The following is a 17,217-nucleotide window of genomic DNA, read 5'->3' as shown; positions in this document are numbered from 1 at the left end:
TATTTCGTGCTACATGTAACCACTGTTTGAAACTGTAAAATTGAGGCAGGGGAAGGGGGTGTCATTTGGCACGGCCGCTTCGCTCACCAAGGATATATTTTAGCCGACATGAAATAAAGGTGATCCAAAATATGTGCTCTTTTGCAGATTTCATGTGCTATAAGATTTGCTTTTCCCAGGAAGGATCTCAGCCCCCCCCCCCCCCCGTGAAATAAAAAAACTTATCTCAAGTGCAGAAATCCCTGAGGTCACTAAGCTGATGACTGCATTTAGTGCCAACTTCTGTAACTCTCCCCAGATTGGAGAATGTTTTTGTTATCAGTAAACTCAGGGAAGAAGGGATTCAGTGCTACTACAGTTACACCTGCGCACTTTCCTGGACCAGTAGTGGGTTACTGCGGGTACTGGTAGTGTCCTGGAGCAGCTGAGAGCGTACCAGTACGGTGCCGGTTTGGCCCGCCTGCGCTCTATGGCTGTATTTATGCCAAAAGGCACACTGTGCACATGTGCACAGCATGCGGTGCCTGCGATAGCCCCAACAAGCAGCTGGTTGTTGCAGGGGCGGTGGATTGCACATGCACGTGCATTGCACGCCCGGCGCGTGCTCAGTGCACGTCCAGCGCATGCATAAACAGACGACGATCATCGTACCGGTAGCAACGGTAAGAGCAATCCACCACTGCCCTAGATCTTTAAAGAAGAAAATGCCTGGGTTTGACCTGCAAGGCAGCAGCAGCAGCAGCCTGCATTTGGGAAGTACAGAAACCTTCTTAACACTGCAGAACTGGACAAAACAGACTAGCTTGAAGAGAGAAAAGGTAACTTACATGGCAGAGAAATACGATCCTTCAAGGGAGTTTTGGGAAGCATCACCACAAAGGAATAAACCTATCATGAAGAGAAACAGCAGATGGATGGATGTAGAAGCTGTTAATGGCAGACAGACAGTAACCAAGATCCTGCCTTATTTTCTTTGGGACTATATTGTTGTACTTAACAAGATATTGATAAGATTTTTAAAAAAGGCAATTCTAATTATCCAGGAAAAATGCCAATGTTTTGGTGCTCAAAAATAGTCTACTTTCCTACTTACCAGAAAGAAGAAACTAGAGCTGGCGAGCCAGAAATGCCTTCCTCCATGGCTATAAATATTAAAATCTTCTGCTGAGAGTCGAGCATCAGGATAACGGATTTCCAGAGTTCCCTGAAAATTGATAGGGAGCAATGAGAAAGGACATTCTGCAAACGTTTACAAAAATGCTCCTGTTTTCATTCTGAAGTGCCCGAGGAAGAGGCATCACCGAAAAGCTAGCGCTTTGCATCGCACATCATCTCTCAGCCTATTTTGCGATATGGAAGCTTCGGACTATTTGCTGTACCTGGAACAATGTTATCCTTTGGATTTAATTCCCAGGATAGAGACAGACACAAATGAGATTCCATTAATGTACTTCACATTGTTCCCATGTTGCTTGGTGAAATTAAAAAAAAAAAGCCGTAATAGTTATGGTAGAAGAAAATGGCACCTACAACAATCTAAGTAACATTATATATTTAACATAACCCTAACCTTGACCAGGATTTGACAGGAAGTCACTGATTTCCTGATTTTACAACTTCTGTACTTGTTTCTTCTATACCAAACAGAAATCTCATAGTTTGGCTGCAAAAGAATCTTCATGGCAGAGAAAATGATGTCCTACAAAACAGTCTATTTAGTCCCTTGTACCTTTGTTTCCAGATATATATCCTACCACAATTGTAATACGCTGTCTGTAATTCGCAATAATAAATAAAGCACAATAATCAAACATAGCTTATAAATACATTAAAACATCCCAACATAATATATGGAATCCAAACCCCAAAGTCCCCCAGAAAAGCGCTATTTTTAACTTTTTCCAGAAGCTGATAGCCAGACCTCTAATGAGAGATAATTCCAGAAAGTCAGCCACATCATGGGAAAAACACTTAGCTAGTTTGCCCAACTCCTGCCCCCAGCACCTGAAAATGAGGAACAACTAGCTGCTTCTCCTGGCATGATCAAACGTTTTAGACTAACTCAGGGGACAGATGCAGTCCTGCAGAAAATTTAGCACCAAAAACTGTGCAAATTAAAACCAGCAGAAAAAACAGGTTGTCCACTTTCAATGAGAAGGGTAGGATGATACTTAGAGCGATGATGGTCTTAACTCACTCTCCTTTCTGGCTTCTTTCTCCTGCCCTTTGCACAAATTAATAGAGTCTTGGCAGCATGCACAATGGCTTAGATATCAAACACTTATTGTATGTTTACATAATTGCTACCTCTGGCCTGAGAATCACTGGCTTCTACTTCAATCCTCTCAACATCTTAAAGTTTGCATGTTAGATGTCTTATTCCAGAGGTGGGTTCGAGCTGCTGCCACTGCCGGTTTGCTGAGGGAAGCACTGCGGGTGCTGCTGATGCATGCTACACACGCTTGCGCGGTACTGAAAAATTGCTTCTGCGCATGTGCAGAAGCAGAAAACAAGATGGCAGCGCTTATGGTGCCGCCAATAGAACCGGTACAGGGGCGTGGCAGGCTGAGTTACTACCTACTCAGCCGAACTGGTTGAAACCGACCTCTGCCTTATTCTTACCAGCATTAGACAAGGCAGTATAGTAATGAAACCTTAGTTAGCGCTTCATGCAAAGCCAGCCTGTGTGATTTGTACACCATGATGTCTGCCAGTGGTTTAGTCAATAAACTATTATGCTAACCGTGGCTTAGTGCAATTTATCAACTTGGATTCTTGAATTCAAAATAACATTCAAGAAGATTATTTTCTTCCCAACTTATCACAAAATATATCTTAACACTTAAGTGGTTTCCAGCTTTATTTCACATTAAACCATCTCCTAGAATTTTGCACCGAATAATTGCCTTTCCTTGAGAGCATAAACTAGACAGGCAAGTGTTTCTGCCTTAATGATGCTTACCTGTGTCACCGAGTAGGCCAACGACAGAACAGTGGTGATACCCAGGACACGCTTGACACTGGATTTGCTCTCCAGGTGGCCTAATTGAACGAAGATCATACTCTTGAGTCAAGCCCTGAACAGCTTAGAGTGCCTGCCTCTCACATCAATCTACTCAGAGCTTTTTAAGCTTCTAAATCCAAGAATCCAGAATTCATTTTTACTATTTACAGGTCATAGAACTGCAAACCTGTAGGTTTACTCAGTGTAATCCTGCTGGGTGACAAAAGAGTACCATGGCTTGGTACTATATGGAAAAGAGGCCATTATAGCTTAGCAAACACCCCATGGTTGAAAAACCTACAATGAATCAATCCCAATAATCCTCATAATTTTTTTGTTATGTGGACTATGTTATGCACTGCAGTTGTGAGGGAAGGCATCACATAAGAAGGGAAGGGGATGCTGGTCCTTTAAAAAGCCTATGTTAAGACGGGTGGCCAATATATTTTGCAAATAAATAAATAAATAGTGCAAGATTGCCCATTACTGAGGATCAGAGGACCCTCAGACCAATCCAGCAATACTGATCTTGCATAAAGCGAGCTTCTCCCTTACACTGCCTGGTGCAGAGATGAGCAGCATAGAGTTAAGGTATGAGCATTACACATCAGCACGCTTGAAAACTTAAAATTGTTATATCAACACACTTTGAAAGAGGGTCAGGTTTTTCTCCTTCAACTCATCCTTCACCCAGCTGCACTAAGCTAGAAAACATTGATTTGTGCACGCAAAGAATACGCAATGTACCCTGTCTAACCAACACCAAATAAGTATCTCCTCAAGCTATCCTCAGGATGAAAAGGTAAGGATCAAAGCAGAGTAATTCAAATGTCTTGGGAGAGCAGCCCATGGGACAAGCAGCCTATTTGTATTCCACCTGCCTGCAGAATCACAGGGAGCTGCAAGGGAGGGGCAGGATTAGCTCCTGCTATCTACAGGTAACATTACATGATGATGGTAGCTTCTAGTACAAATCAGTCTTGCATACAGATTTTGTCAAACCTTAGGCATCATAAGTCTAACTATCACACCTTACTTTGAAATAGTCTTCCCCAATCTGGTAATCATCATGATGTGCTGAACTACAATGCCCATCACCCCCAATATACATATTCTCAAGATAGGAATGATAAACTTTATAGCCCAGCTAATTGGAGGGCATGAAATCAGCATCTGAAATACTTAGGTGTGCGTGAAACATTTCGAGTGTGAACATTCTGCTTCTTCGGTTTCAAAATGCCTCATTTCAGGGGAGATTCTTTTGTTTTGGAATAAAATGGACTGTTTCCCCCCTTTGGCAAAGTGTTTCAAGGTCAAAACAAGTTCTCGCTCTGTTTCAAATGTAAAATGCATTTCGAACCTGAAATGATTTGAATTTGAAACATTTTGCACATCTTTAGAAATAACACATTGTGCAGCCAGTAGTTTAATCACAAGTCTTAGATAATCTGAAAGCCCAGTGCCAGGATTTGCAGCTTCTTCAGCCTTATTTTAAAATGATTTCATTCATTGTTGTATTTATTCCAGCTGTGACACAACATATGAGCTGCATAGTAACCCTCCTTACCGATTGGATATTGTCATCCTGGAGTGGATTCCTATGCTTGTTGTTATTTTAAGACTGGATGCAGGCTCAAATTTTGGTGAAAAGAAGATTCTTAAAAGCTAATTTTAAAAAGGTTTGCAATATATATGGAGACACTGCTGCAAATGCGGGGTGGGTAGATTGCAAGATGTTTTTCTTTTTAAGGAAATTTAAGACTACATATGCCTTATTCTCAGCCAGAGTAGGGCAGCGTTTCAAATTTCAGAGGAAGAACTTGGAGGTCTTGTTCAAACCATGAATTCACTATAAGTTGGCCTTTTTGCTCTCTCTCAGTCTAACATACACCAAAGTATTGTTGTGAATAGAAGGGGCAATGGTATAGAAATGAAAAATAAACTGGAACAGAATCAATAACTTAACAAACTGTTTTATTCAATAAAAAAATAGCAATAGTCTTTAGACATACTGTCCCATAGTGCTTTACAGAACTAAGTAAGTGATTTACAACATCAGCATATTGCCCCCAACAACCTTGGTCCTCATTTTACTGACCTCAGAAGGATGAAAGTCTGAGTCAACCTTGAGCCAGTCAAGATTGAACGCCTGGCAGTGGGCAGAGTTAGCCTGCGATACTGCATTCTAATCACTGTGCCACTATGATTTATTATCTGGATGTCATCTACTACTTATTTACCTATTCTTTGAATGCAGAGATATTATATTGAAATACTACTTCTTGTATAAATTGATCACTGCTTAATTTTGCATTTTACTACCACCTAATATTTTAATTTACAGAAAAGGAAAAAATAAGAATAGCTACAATACTAAGAAAGACTTCTTACCAAATGCAAGGCCCAAAATCACCATGCTTAGCTCAATGGCCAGAAGGAAAAATCTTGTGATTTCCCACAGGATCTAGAGATGACAACACAGATCAGAGAGTCAAATTCAGGAAGCCAAAGAGGGTAAATGTGCAGCACTAATAATTTCAACATTAAAAGACACTAATTCTCCATTTTAAAATAAATACATTATGCACGTTTCTGCTTATTTGAATAATCACTATCATATACAAGAACTATTGGTAGGCTCCAGCTATGATATATCAACATTAATTTCTTTTTTGCACATATATATCAACTATAAGTGCTTATCAAATTATTCAGGCAGCAATAAATTCCTAATTATTGCTCAGGAAATTTTGTTCCCTTGGCCACAACAATTTGAGAACATAAAAGTAATTCTTATTACCGTATGTTGCTTTTTTTCTCTAGCTGCAATTACTCAAGAGGATAAACTTCAGCTTTGCATTTCATGTTTTGACATTTCCTTTCAAGTGTTTTTTTCAGCCATAAATTGCATTAACAACTCATTCTAAATTAGTTATTATTTGCCCTGTTTGAGTGGATCCCTCCTACCCACAATGTACCTTGATTATATTCTGACCACCTCTGAATCTCTCCAACAATATAAGGATGGTAATCTAACTGAAGTTTCCAACTTTTCTTTGAGATGTGTATGCCAGATACTTGAGCATATGCTGTATTACCATATCTGATTGTAAGTTAATATTGAATTCAATACTGAAATTGGGAAAGGGATCAAACCTAGATCTACTTCTTAAAACTGAAGCTGATCTCACCTTGTCAGTGACTGTAGCAGCAGTAGAAGCACTGACTGTCATGGAGACAACAGCCCGAGCAATCCCAACCACAGCAACCACGAACACCTGGAAGAAAACAGCTAGGAATTAAAGAAGTGTATTGTACAGAGCTAACACATAGAGAATACCTTTCTAAAAGGAAGAACTTAAGACAGTAGAGAAAATAACAAATGGGATGCCATGCTATAAGTGGGAAAGCTATAGACAAATAAGCATCAGGTTACCTATAGTAGATTTTTTTTTTCATTAAGAGCTACAGAAATGCTTCATGGCTGAGTTTTTTAAGACACTTCATTATATTTTTTTTATAAAGAGTTTTATTATTTTTCAATTACAAAAATAAACATCCCATCTTTCCTTATGCGGTGTGTCGTCTGGATATGAACATCTCTGTGCAACATCGTTCCTCTTTTGCCACATCTTTCACATTCATATTAACATTATTTCCCAAAGTTTAGTATTATGATATATTGAGCATTTAAACGTTATATAAGTCTCCATTTTTCTTCTTAATATCTTCTAGAAATAATATCATATTAACATTAAACATCATTATTCTCATCCTACACATACTAACAGTTTTCATCTTATTTATATCCAAGTGTATTGTCTACTTATTTTTTAACTTTCTTCATTCCCAAACTTCTTTTTTATTCTCCAACCGTTGGTAAAATACTTCCCAAATCATATAATATTCAGTTTGCTCTTTCTCCTTAATTGCTAATGTTAATCTGTTCATTTCAGCACATTCTAATATTTTCCTTCATTATCTTATTGTCTTCTTTGATTTTAAACTTAATAACATTTTAAAGCATAGTGATGCTTGTCTATATTCTAATACTATAAATACTGTAGATATCAACAGTCACTCCCACAAGGTATCAATAAACATCTGAGCTTGGATATACTCTACAAGTCATCTACTAAAAGAAAAAAGATGCAAAAGCATTTAGAAATAGGAAAAATAAACAATAAATAATTCCCAAGCAATTGGGCTTCTTTCAAATCTAACCTAACCTTTGCTAAAGCCCATCAGTATCTCATTATTTTATTATTATTTATCATATGACACAACCACATCACATTTCAGTAAGAACACAAGAGATAAAAATACAAAATATATATCTAGATTACAGATAAATGTTTTCACTTCATTTGTCACAGTCAGGAAATCAAAAAAGTCTCCATTATAGGCTCAGTTTTGGCACTCTTCTCACTCTATGTTGGATAGTTTTTCAGCCCCACAATTTGGTGACGGCACTTTGCCCCACTTATAGCAGGGTGTCTATAGGGCATTTATGACCAGAATTTCAGACGTCTTGTGGCTCAACCAACCAATGCCTTGTATCTACAGTTATGAGACTTGGAAGAAGTCTCTTTAGGCCAGACATAGGTATTTTACAGCCTATGGGCCACATCTGGCCCTTTGCTGTCCTTGTTTGGCCTGCAGTGGTGGTGGTAGTGGGGCAGTGGCCCTCCATAACAGCCCAATTTCTCATGTGGCCCCTTTGGGAAAATAATTGTCCACCACCACTTTAGGCCCTTCAGTCTATGAAGATATACCTGAATACACACAAGGAATGTCCGGTCTCAGAAAGCACTGTCAATTAAGGGATATTCCTTGCTCAACCTTACTCACCAAAGCACACCATGATATATGCTTTCCTTGTAAGACAGACAGGCAGATATACATGTATACACACACACACACACACACACACACACACACACACACACACACACACATATATGAGAGAGTCAGAGACAGAGTGAATATGCTGACATTTATTGATTACATCTGTACAATATTCACAGACATGAAGCTTCCTCAGTATATGAGGAAGTACTGGTATATACTGTATACTTATAGCATGTACTGAGTCCCACTACTTCTCCTAAGTTGACTCTACAGGATCCTTTCTAACGCCGCACCAGTAAAATTTCTCTCTCTACTTTCTCTCTAAGATATTCTTGCCTTTCCAATCACTACTGAAATGTTACATTGCTAGGCAATCTCACAGCCATTGCAGAATGCCATCCCTACAGGATAAATGCCTCCAATGTTATAGGACCAGAAATGCTGTAAAGGCTAATAAGTTACATTTGATTAACCTCAAAAGTAGAAACTTGCATAAATGTCTCACTATAATTTTTACAGCCTGCAGTGCTATACATTTATCCTGCACACAATGTCTATAAATTGTGTTTAGTGACTGCACCCCTGCAATTCCAAAGCAATACAACTTTGTCACAGAACTTCTAAAGTCTCTTTTTGTTTGCCTCAATTTCCTGTTTTTCAATTTCTTATCGCTCTGCTGTAGGTTACCTATTTTGCTTTCCTTCTGAGCCGCTTTAGTCTTTGTTCTGACCTGTCATTTCAGTTCTGCAGCTAAGCTTCAGCTAAGGTCTAAATAAGATACAGTTCCAAACACCTTTCCTTATTCTCACCTGTGGCTTTTTACTAGAGCTGCACTTCCAAATTTTCCATTACACTCAGTTAACAAATACTGCAAGCCCGAAAAAAAGCAGCACGCACATTTTGCTGAGTAAACGAGTAAATGGCAAAAACGATCTACAGGAAGCCGTCAAAGAGGGCCTTTGGAAAGCAAGGAGACAGACTGAATCTGTTTCATAAATCCATTTTAAAAAGAGGAAATTACTCAGAAAGCCACTCCCAGAAAAAAAAAAATTCCAGCAGAAATTCCCAAAGATCCAGCAGAGAAGTAAGTACAAGTTCAGTAAACATAAGAAAACCAGAAAGTGTGACAGAACTGCAGGTGAAAAAACGGCAGAGGGAAAAGGAATGACAGTTGCTTCATTAGGTATTATCCGAGATCTGCCTTAATGAGTTCCACTACTTCTCCTAAATTGACTCTACAGGATGAGAAGCCATTTCTCTGGGATTAGGACAAGCCCCTTAAGATATTGCCTGTCCCAGAATGCCTACCTATATGCAATTTTGTCCGGTTTTCCTGGGTGGACAGAATTTCACATTGTGTTCAGAGATTGTGATTTCTGAGTTCCTTCTAACCACTTAACTTTTCCACAGAGAAGAAAAAACCCTGTAGTGTTTCCAGGAAGACAGCTCCTAAATTATTCCTTGCTCTTCTATTGTAAGTAGAATTTTATACCATCAAGGTTTTACATATTCTATGTTGGAACATGTGCCATACCTGTGTCATAAAACCTAGCAGACATGACAACAGCCATGCAGGTAAGAAAAGCATCACTCACCTGAAATACCAGCCTCCTGTTAATACCGGGCCTTCGAGGCTATTGCCTCTACAGACTGTTTCACCTATCCACTGGCAGAACTATGCCTCATTCCCTCATTGTGCCTAGGGCTAATACAATATCCTCTTTCTGCAAGAGGCAAGCAAATCCCTTCCTTCCTTATTTTCTGAAGAAGAAATTCTTATGCAAAAGTGGTAAAGAAACTGTAAAGCAGAACAAAACTGCTTAGGGAATGGGAAGAGAGAGTATCATAAATGCCAAAATAATTGAAGTGTTATCCCAACACACACACATACACAGTCTCACACACACACACACACACACACACACAGAGAGAGAGAGAGAGAGAGAGAGAGAGAGAGAGAGAGATTCACAAACATATATATCACACTAAAAGTGGAATCTTTCAAAGTTAACTGAGTTTTCACTTAGAATAATAATTAGAAGCTTTAAGGCAAGGGTAAGGAAATGTTTTTCTTCTCATTTAAATTCCTCTCTAATCTCCTTGCAACTGTTAACAAGAAATAACCTTAAAAATGTGGCAATCTAGAAATTGTGCAACTAAAAAAACATCAGAAAACATGGACTTATCAATTCCCTCTTAGAGCCTTCAACTCATTCAGTTAGTCAACGATGGCACTGATAGTCAGGGTTTTGACGTGTCTTTTGGTCTAGGCCAGAGAAAGGCAAAGTGAGGTATTCCACACGTTCCTGACCTATAATTCCCCGCTTCTCTACCATCCACACTGGATGGCATTGCCACAGATCGGCCAGCAGAGGATAGAGGGAGGGAAGTTAGGAAACAAAAAAGAAAAATAGAGATGTCAAACTTACTTATATTTTTAAAATATGTTAATATCTGGAGTTATTTTAAAGGGAGAACAATTTTGCAAGGAGAAAGTAGGTCAAAAGAGAAAAAGAGGCTGTTCTCTTTTATCTTCTTGAATAATGAGCATTATATTAGCTAACAAATGCCAGGCACTGGACAGAGAATAAGTCAGCTAATGTGTTACTAAGTTCAATTGCAAAATGTGACTGCCCATGTCAAATCAAGTTAACAACTAAAGAAGCGTCAATAAGGTCATTTATCCTTTTGGAGATTAGCTGCTATTCTCTAAAAGGTCAGATTTTCCAGAAACGCAAAAGACACAGAAATAGCATAAGAAATATCAAGCAGGTCAATGATCAGATTAAGTCACAAGAATGTCTCATTCCTAAATAAAAAATATACCCTATGTAGAGAGATAATTAATGCTGACAGTTGCCAAACACATTAGCAACTCCTGAGCCCTTTCACTAATCTGAAAGGAGCCAAGTGAAAATATATATATATATATATATACACACACACACACATACATACATACATACATACATACATACATACATACATACATACATACAGATCAGAGGTAGTATTCAGCAGGTTCTGACCAGTTCTGGAGAACCGGTAGCCGAAATTCTGAGTAGTTTGGAGAACCGGTAAATACCACCTCTGGCTGGCCCTGCCCCCATCTATTCTCTGCCTCCTGAGTCCCAGCTGATTGGGAGGAAATGGGGATTTTGCAGTAACCTTCCCCTGGAGTGGGAGGGAATGGAGATTTTACAGTATCCTTTCCTACAGTATCTTCACCAAGCCACACCCACCAAGTCATGCCACACCCACCAAGCCACACCCACAGAACCAGTAGTAAAAAAAAATTGAATCCCACCACTGATACAGATCTCCCAGGTTCTTTGAAAATAAATTTGTACTTACCAGTATGTAGAATGTGGTAAAAATGGGACTGGAAGTGGCATGGATTTTGGCCCTGGCAGAAGGTAGTTTCCAGAGGAGAAATGCAAAGAAAAGTACATTGGGAACCAATAGCAGAAGGTCCCAGTAACGAACTCTAAAAACAAGACAAAGATACCTTATTCAAATGGTGTTGTGTCACTGCTGGCAATACAGAGAACCTTGTTCAGAAGAATAAACAGAAACCATCAATAATAGCATCTCACCTGGATGTGCCTATATCCTCATACAAAAGCACCAAGCATTTGTGTGGCACAGTACTGTTGGTAGCGTTTAAAAACAAAGGTGTTGTCAGGATGTCAGCTGTTGTCACTGCCGTGGGAGCAGATGAATAAGTGGCATTATCCTCCTCAGATAATGGTGCTGATGTCACCAATGCTGACATTCTGCCACCGTTCTGGAGAGAGGGAGCCAAAAGAAGATAAAATAAATCTCCAACAATCCTACATGAGGGGTTTCTTTTAAAAAAATACACAGAACTTTTCTCAATCACATACTCCTTATGTGTTTTGACTGTGTTGACTAGTAGATCAGGAGAGTTAGACTGATGCATTTGTCAAAGAACAGACTAGGGACAGCTATGGGCACAAGACCAGGTGGCACTGGAACAGGTAGCTTATGCACTTCACAAATTATTGTAATTTGGTCCACATCATATTATTTTTAAAGTCTCATTTAAAGTATTTTCAGAGGTTGGTAGATTGCTCGCACATGGACCTGTTACTGCCATGTAAAACTTTTGTTACAGGTGCTACATTGGCATTCAACAAGTTCCAAGGTACAATTCAAAATAGTGGTTTTAATCTTGAAAGTTCTACATGGCTTGCTTCCTAAATATTTTCTGTACTGCTATTCCAGGTAGAACCAAGTCCTCAGGTAGAACTGTACCAGAAAGTAAGATCTTGACAACTGGTTATCCTGATAGGCAAGAGTTAGGATCAGTTGGGATTCTCCAGATATTTATTCTCTGTAATGGCTACGATTCGATGGTCAGCCTTCTTCCAGAGGTTTTATTTATTTATTTTATGTATTATTCGTATTTATAGACCGCCCCTTCTCCCGAGAGGGACTCGGGGCGGTGTACAGTCACTAAAATGCGTTATAAAATACATACATAAAACAGTTAAATAATTAAATACGTAGGTGGAGGAGGTTGCAAGACTATATATAGAATAATAAATATAGTACATTAAAAGCTTATTAAAACCCCAAACCCAATTAAAATGAATAAATCCCCGGGAGGTAAAACTAAGAAAGTGCCAGGCCAGCTGATTGAAATAGGTGAGTCTTTAACTTTTGCCGGAAGGAAAGGTTAAATTGGTTTCAATTCTGGTCTCCTTTCAAAAAGCCATCAAAACAGAGATATTGCACCTTCATAAGATGATATTTCTGAGTACCTGGAGGGTGTCCCTGGCTCATTGCAACAATTACTGCAATTTGTTTGAATGTCCTATGTTGTAACTGTTTTACTCATATTAATTTTGGTTGTACACTGCACATCACAAATTCAATGTTATACAAATGAAATAAACAAATCAGACCTGTTTAATTTCTGTATTACCAAAGTAACTATCGCCTTGGGATTCCTAAAATTCAGAGAACACTTTATTTCTCTAACTGCTCACTTCAATTTGAATTTCTTTTTAATTAAGTGCTTTTGCAGCTTTAACTGCTTTCTCACCTTCTCCAACCTTAGGGAAGTAGAATGTAATAGTTACTAGTAGAAGAGAGCAGACTTGTAGCCATCATGGATATTTTTGAAGCCTTTGGAATTGATCGCTGCTATTATGTCAGGAATGCCTTTAAGTCAGTGCTTCTCAACCTTGGTCCACCTGAAGATGCGTGGACTTTAACTCCCAGAATCTCCCAGCCACCTCAAAAATAGTAAGACCTCTCCGAAAATAAGGCCAAGCACTTATTTTGGGGGTCAAAAGAAAATAAGACTCTGTCTTATTTTCAGGGAAACACGGGTACTGAATAAACTTCAAACAGGGAGAATCACATGACAGCTAGTTTGCAAACCACGGTGACTTTTATGATACATGAAGTGGAAACCGAAGAAATCACATGATATGACTTAGCACCATAAGTGAATCCAGTCTCTATCTGCAAGCTTCTATAACAAAGGTTTGCCATGGCTTAACCTTGTAATAAAATAGTTGAAGGGCAGTCAACAATAAAGGAAATCTAAATCTTTAGCAACCAGCAGTCTGCAAACCAACTCCAGGGTGTTTTCTGGCTTTTCATGCTGCAGTCTAGATGTGCAAAAAGTGCATAAGAAAAGCAGTATTTGTGGTTGATTAGCAAGTCTCTTTGAGGAGATGAAAATAAACCTTAACTTCTACTAAAATAAAGTAAGGTGGAACAGGATGATCCATAAAAAGGCCACAAAGTTTGTAGGTAATAAGCTGCAGGTTTTAACAAATATAGACATTAATGATAATATAATAAATACTGTAATGTTTCTACATCAAATATTTTCTAACGTTTCTGTTACAAAGGCAGAAAATTCTTCATACAGAAGATCAGCATCAAGGCAACTGTGCTGGACTATGATCTGGAAGGCTGATACAGACAATTTTTAACCAATAGCCAGTTTGGACATATATTACATATCTTGTTAGGTTGTTAAATAGAATGGAGCCTTCTCCCTTTCCTTAGTATCCCTTGGGAATCATGAACTCTAATTATGGTTGAATCAGAAAGCCACAGGTATCACTCAGTATGAAAACAAGCCAAGAACCTCAAGCTAGTAGCTGTGATTAGATTTTTTTTTTCATCTGAACCAGAAGACTATAATTAACGTAAGACATTTATCTTATAACAATTCTGGAATGGAAAGGTAAACAGACATAAAGCCACATAGAGGCTTTTTTTTAATGTCTTGTGAACGTGTTGGATTTAAACTGGCTTCCCTTATTGCTAAAATTGTACTTTATTCAGAGGTTGCCATAGTTGTATGTTAACAAAGACATAAACCTAGCGATGGCATTCCTCTTACCCTTGGCTGCTTTAAACAAAGAAACTTTGCCCTGAATTCGCAGCTGAAACAAAGTCATAATCACACTTGTCAAACAACTTTACAATGATTAGACTTCTGACCACACTACAAGTCTAAGGTCCTTTCCTGCTCTCTCCCATACTTTTTGAAATGAAAAACAACTGCTAAAGCAACAGAAATTACTTTTAATTAAGCAAACTGTTTCCACGTCTAAATAAATAATGTAGAAAGAACGTTGGTCTTACCTGAACGTCTTTTTCGGGAGAGTGGAGGGAGGGGTCACTGAAGGGTTATTACAGCCTGATTGGTCCATTTGACTGAGAGAAAACTTCTTAGCCTTCGGCTTCTCCCGTTGGCTCCCAGTTTCCGCGATGTCAGGTCAGCGTCTGCATGATGTAAGAAGACAAGGGAAAGCCGCCCCGGGCCACCCGATCCTACCCCTCCCAGACCCTGTCTATCTAACTAGGGTGGGAGAGTGACCCCTCCCTCCACTCTCCCGAAAAAGACGTTCAGGTAAGACCAACGTTCTTTTTCCAGTAGAGTGGAGGGAGGGGTCACTGAAGGGACATACCCACGCTACGTCCCAGGGAGGGGAGACTGGGTCTCAGGGGGAGGATCGGCCACCACCCGCTGGAGAACCCTCCGCCCAAAGGATGCCTCAGCCGAGGCATAAGAGTCTAGGCGATAGTGTTTTATGAAAGGAGTAGGGGAGGCCCAGGTGGCCGCGCGACAGATGTCCTCGAAGGGCGCCCTTGTGGCCCAGGCCGCTGAGGAGGCCGCACTGCGAGTAGAGTGGGCCGTAATCCCCGACGGGGGAGATTTACCTGAGGCTCCATAGGCCTCAACGATGGCCAACCTGATCCACCTCCCAATAGTGGAAGACGAGACCTTTTTGCCTAGGGAACCTGGGTGAAACGAGACAAACAACGCCTCGGATTTACGAATGCCCTCCGTCCGTTTCAGATAAATACGGAGGGCCCTGCGTACATCCAATCGATGCCACGCCTGTTCTCTCTCCCTTGTTGGATTGGGGCAAAAATTAGGTAGGACAATTTCCTGGGCCCTATGAAACAGGGTATTGACCTTCGGAATGAACGAAGGGTCTAAACGCAATACCACCCTGTCCTGGTGGATCATGCAAAGGTCGCTTCTAACAGAAAGGGCCCCCAACTCAGAGATACGCCTGGCCGATGTAATGGCCACTAAAAACACTACCTTCAGTGATAGGAGGCGCATGTGGACCGACCTGAGCGGTTCAAAGGGAGACCCCGTCAGTGCCTTCAGGACGATGGTAAGGTCCCATGTAGGGAATCTATGGACCGGAGGCGGACGGATGTTGGCCGCCCCTTTAAGGAACCTCTTCACCAACGGAGAGCGAGAGAGGGTAGAGGGACCCTCCCCTCCTAATATAGTGGATAAGGCCGCTACCTGTCGCTTGAGAGTATTATGGGACAACCCATCCTCTAATCCTTTTTGAAGAAATTCTAGAACGTCTGGAACCGTGGCCCTGGCTGGATCCACCCCCCTGGGGCTACACCACTTCGCGAAGGCCGACCAGGTGACGTTATAGATTCTCACTGTGGACGGTTTCCTAGCTGCCTCTAAGGTGGCTATGACCCCCGATGACAGCTTCCTCCGTTTCAGCAATCCCCTCTCAAGAGCCACGCGGTCAGATGCAGCCACTGCGGCTCTGGGTGAACTAAGACCCCCTGATACAAGACTACCTCTTCCGGTGGGATTCTCCAGGGATCTACGACCGAGAGCTGGACCAGGTCCGCAAACCATGGTCTCCTCGGCCAATATGGGGCTAACAGAATGACGGATGCCCTCTCTGTGACTACCTTCCGAATGGTTCTGGGAATGAGGGGAAGGGGAGGGAAGGCGTAGAGGAGACCCGGAGGCCACCGGGTCCTGAGAGCATCCGCTCCTTCTGCAGCTGGGGTCTTGAATCTGGTGAAAAATCTCGGCAGCTGCGTGTTGCTGGGGGAGGCAAACAGGTCCACCAGGGGGTTGCCGAACCTGAGGCAGATCTTTCGAAACAACTCTGGATCTAGCTGCCACTCGCCGTTGTCCAGAGTCGCCCGGCTCAACCAGTCTGCCTGGTGATTGGACGTCCCCGCAATATGTTCTGCCGCAATGGAGGCCAAGTGTCTCTCCGCCCATAGGCCTAATGTCTGTGCCTCCCGCCAGAGGGCTCGGGAATGAGTCCCGCCTTGCCGGTTTACATGAGCTTTCGTCGCTACATTGTCCGTAAGTAGTAGGACATGTCGCCCCTGTAGCTGGCGGTTGAAAGTCCGGAGGGCCAGTCTCGCGGCCTTGAGTTCGAGCCAATTTATATTGTGTCTGAGGTCCGAGGCAGTCCAACGTCCCTGGGCCATGTCGGACCCCATCACGGCCCCCCAGCCGTAAAGGCTCGCGTCCGTCGTGACTTGTACTCTCTCCGGCTCCCAAATAGAGGCCCCCTGTCGCAATGCTGGGGACATCCACCACTTGAGCGAGCGTCTCACTTCCGACGTTAAGCGAAGCGGTCGTAGAGAGTTGCTCAACATTCTCCTTTGGGCCGGTATTAAGGCCCACTGAAGGGGGCGCAGATGCAGGCGGGCCCAGGGAACTATCCCTATGCAGGATACCATCTTCCCCAGGAGTTGTGATAGAGTCAGGGTGGAAACGGACCTTTTTGCCCTGATTGATCTGATCAACTGCGTCAGACTGTGTAAGCGGTCTGGGGACAGGCGGACCCGACCCGACTGGGAATCTATCACTGTCCCTAAATGCAGAATCTGTCTGGATGGGGATAGATGGCTCTTGGGAAAGTTCACTGAGAAACCTAGCGTCTGGAGCCACTGGATGGTCAGCTGGAGGTCTGCCCTGGCTCTGGGAAGAGACCCTGCTTGCACTAAGACGTCGTCCAGGTAACACTGGAGCCTGACTGGAATGGATCTCAGGTAAGCGGCCAGAGCCGCCAGGACCT

General features: G+C 41.5%; 1 protein-coding gene across 2 annotated transcripts in view; it reads right to left on the bottom strand.

Annotated features, from left to right (window-relative positions):
* TPRA1 (transmembrane protein adipocyte associated 1) overlaps positions 1-17,217 on the bottom strand; it is a 37,621-nt gene that overhangs the window by 8,695 nt on the left and 11,709 nt on the right. For both annotated transcript variants that reach the window (XM_081939511.1, XM_081939512.1), the window contains exons 2-8: positions 11,452-11,642; positions 11,210-11,342; positions 6,196-6,282; positions 5,396-5,468; positions 2,963-3,042; positions 1,094-1,204; positions 828-888 (exon numbers count right to left, since the gene is read on the bottom strand). In XM_081939511.1, the coding sequence (XP_081795637.1) occupies positions 828-888; positions 1,094-1,204; positions 2,963-3,042; positions 5,396-5,468; positions 6,196-6,282; positions 11,210-11,342; positions 11,452-11,630 (724 nt within the window). In that variant the 5' untranslated portion in view covers positions 11,631-11,642. The remainder of the gene's footprint in view (positions 1-827; positions 889-1,093; positions 1,205-2,962; positions 3,043-5,395; positions 5,469-6,195; positions 6,283-11,209; positions 11,343-11,451; positions 11,643-17,217) is intronic.

The sequence above is a fragment of the Natrix helvetica genome (assembly GCF_964273705.1).
Source record: "Natrix helvetica genome assembly, chromosome: 1".
NCBI lineage: Eukaryota > Metazoa > Chordata > Lepidosauria > Squamata > Natricidae > Natrix > Natrix helvetica.
This window is presented reverse-complemented; position numbering and strand designations above follow the sequence as displayed.